Genomic DNA, 2,553 nt, shown 5'->3' with positions numbered 1-2,553 from the left:
AACTCATAAATCTCAACGGGATGGTAGAATGGATCACATTTTGAGATGCGACCGTTATCGCAAAAGGGAGGAACGAGATTTCAGTCAAGCGATTCGGTTTGATACAAAGCGGAAAGGTTGTGGGTGTCAGTTCAGAGTAAAGGTTCGACAACAGCAAAGGGGTGACGGTTGGGAAGTGAAGAGTTACGGTAAATGGGGGTATCACAACCATGAGATGATCGCATATGAAGTGGGTCATCGACAGTTAAGTGGCCTAAGTCCTGCTGCGAAACTAATTGTAAAAGAAATGAGTGATGCTCAAGTGAAGCCTGCTAAAATATTAGCATCTGTGTTGGAGAAATTTCCTGAAGACCAGCCAAACCGAAGACACATCTACAACGTCAGACATAAATTGAGGTTTGAACGGTCAGAGGGAAGGAACCCTATACAGCAGCTTCTACACCAGGCACAAGCACGTGGTTACCTGTACTGGTTTGAATCTGATGAAGACACATCGGAGGTGACTCATTTGTTCCTTGTGCATCCTGATTGTGCTGATATGATTTCGTCTTGGCCATCTGTGATTCTGATCGATTCAACGTACAAGACAAACAAGTATAAGTTTCCACTGGTTGAGATGGTTGGGATGACTCCAACGAACCAGAACTTTTTGATTGGTTATGCAGTTATGAAGGATGAGACGGTTGCGAGTTACCGTTGGGTGTTGGAGAAGTTGAGAAATTACATCGGCCCAAGTGTTCAGCCATCGGCCATCGTCAGCGATTGTGAGGGAGGTCTCTTTGCCCCTATAGCGGAGCTGTTTCCGGAGTCGAGCCATTTACTGTGCACATGGCACATCAACAAATGCGTGAAAGTCAAAGCCTACAACCTTTTCAACAAGAACTTAGATTCAGCAGAGAGATTGGTAAATGGTAAGTGGCGGAAGATCCTGCAAGCTACCACGGAGGCAGAGTACGACCGAGCCTTGGATAACTTCAAGGATGCATACCAATGGTGCCCGGCAATCGTAGACTATGTGATGCAGCAGTGGGTGCCTCAGAGGGAAAAGTTTGTCAAATATTGGACAAACCAAGTTCTTCATTTATCGCCACGTGCCGTGGTCGTACATCGTCATCAAGTGGTAGTCAAACATCTTCGTCGGTGAATATGCCCGGCACCGGTACGGTACTTTAGTTTAATTTACTTTTTAGAGTTTTTGTTTAGTTTTCTGCTAACTTGTTAATTGTGTTTTTTGATGTGTGCAACAGGCAGAATGGACATTGAACATTTTCCATATAAAGACAGGATCCCTAACATCATGATGCCGTTCCTGGACGGGTGGAATGATGTGGTTGCAGATGGTAACTGTGGATTTCGGGTTGTGGCTGATGTGTTTCAGATGGGTGAAGACAACTACGGTTTAGTGCGTCAGTTGATGTACAGTGAAATCGCCTCAAACCGAGCTGTTTATCGCCACGTGTACGGACAGGACTTGGATAGGTCTCTGCAGCGTATCCGGTGGGGAGGAGGACGTTGCGGTCAAAATCATTGGTTCGACGCGCCCCTTGATCTCTTCGCCGTTGCAAACATCTACAAGTGTGCAGTGATGCATTTCGGCCTTGGTTTGCATGGTCGAGCTTACTATCCGTGTACCACGGTTCTGCCTTGGTGTTCGCGTGAGACCGTCACCAGACCGGTAAGAGAGGTTGCTATTGGATTTCTGGGGCCGTCATACAGACATTTCATCCGACTGGACCTGTCACCCGATTTTCCGGTCCCACCGATTATACCAACGTGGTACACCATTCGTACAGCAAGCGTAGAGGGCTGGGATGCGTTATATCATGACCGGGTGCAGCAGTGGAACAATCTAGTTGCCTTTTCTATGTGACCTAATATTGCTATTGCTATGTTTTTCCCATTTATTTAATTTTCGGATTCTAATTTTCGTATTTAGTTTTCCCATTTAAATGTGAACCTGTATTTAGTTTTCGTATGCCCACTAATTACAACTTAAAATAAAAGTTATAAAAACTAAAAATATAATGTCAAATTCTAAGAACTTAAAATAATAATTATAAGAACAGATAATGTTAACTTTTACAAACAACTAGGAAAATGTTTTATAAATGCACTGCCGACATATCAATAATCTCTCTGTGACGCCCACTGCCACTGCTCAAGGGCCCGTTCCAGTTCATCAATAACAGCTCTGCCTGTTGCAGTTCATCAATAACAGCTCTGCCTGTTGCAGTCATCAATAACAAAGTGAAAAATATAAAATTATAAAAACTTAAAAAAAGAAGAACATCAAAATTTTAAAAAAAATTTATAACAAAAAAAAGGGAACATAAAATTTTTTTTAAGTAAAAAAACTAATTCAAAAAAAAAAAAAACAAGAACAATAAACAAGAACATAAAATTAAAAATTAAAAAAAAAAAAGAGGAACATAAAATTTTTTTAAAAAAAAACCAACAAAATTTAAAACAAAATAAAAAAAAAATCAGAAACATAAAATTTAAAATTAAAAAAAAGAAAAACAAATTTAAAAAAAAATCAAAAAAAAAAATAAT

At 40.3% G+C, this 2,553-nt stretch overlaps 1 protein-coding gene across 1 annotated transcript; it reads left to right on the top strand.

The window, feature by feature from the left end:
- The first annotated feature begins 612 nt into the window (after window positions 1–612).
- LOC110713688 lies at window positions 613–1,971 on the top strand. The gene is made up of 2 exons (XM_021892145.1): window positions 613–1,159; window positions 1,248–1,971. Exons 1-2 carry the CDS (start codon window positions 991–993, stop codon window positions 1,868–1,870), a joined length of 792 nt encoding a protein of 263 aa, XP_021747837.1. The 5' UTR covers window positions 613–990; the 3' UTR covers window positions 1,871–1,971.
- The last annotated feature ends 582 nt before the right edge of the window (window positions 1,972–2,553 follow it).

The sequence above is a fragment of the Chenopodium quinoa genome, unplaced genomic scaffold (assembly GCF_001683475.1).
Source record: "Chenopodium quinoa cultivar QQ74 unplaced genomic scaffold, ASM168347v1, whole genome shotgun sequence".
NCBI classification, from domain to species: Eukaryota; Viridiplantae; Streptophyta; class Magnoliopsida; order Caryophyllales; family Amaranthaceae; genus Chenopodium; species Chenopodium quinoa.
Note: the sequence above shows the minus strand (reverse complement) of the source record. Positions and strands in the feature narration are given on the sequence as shown.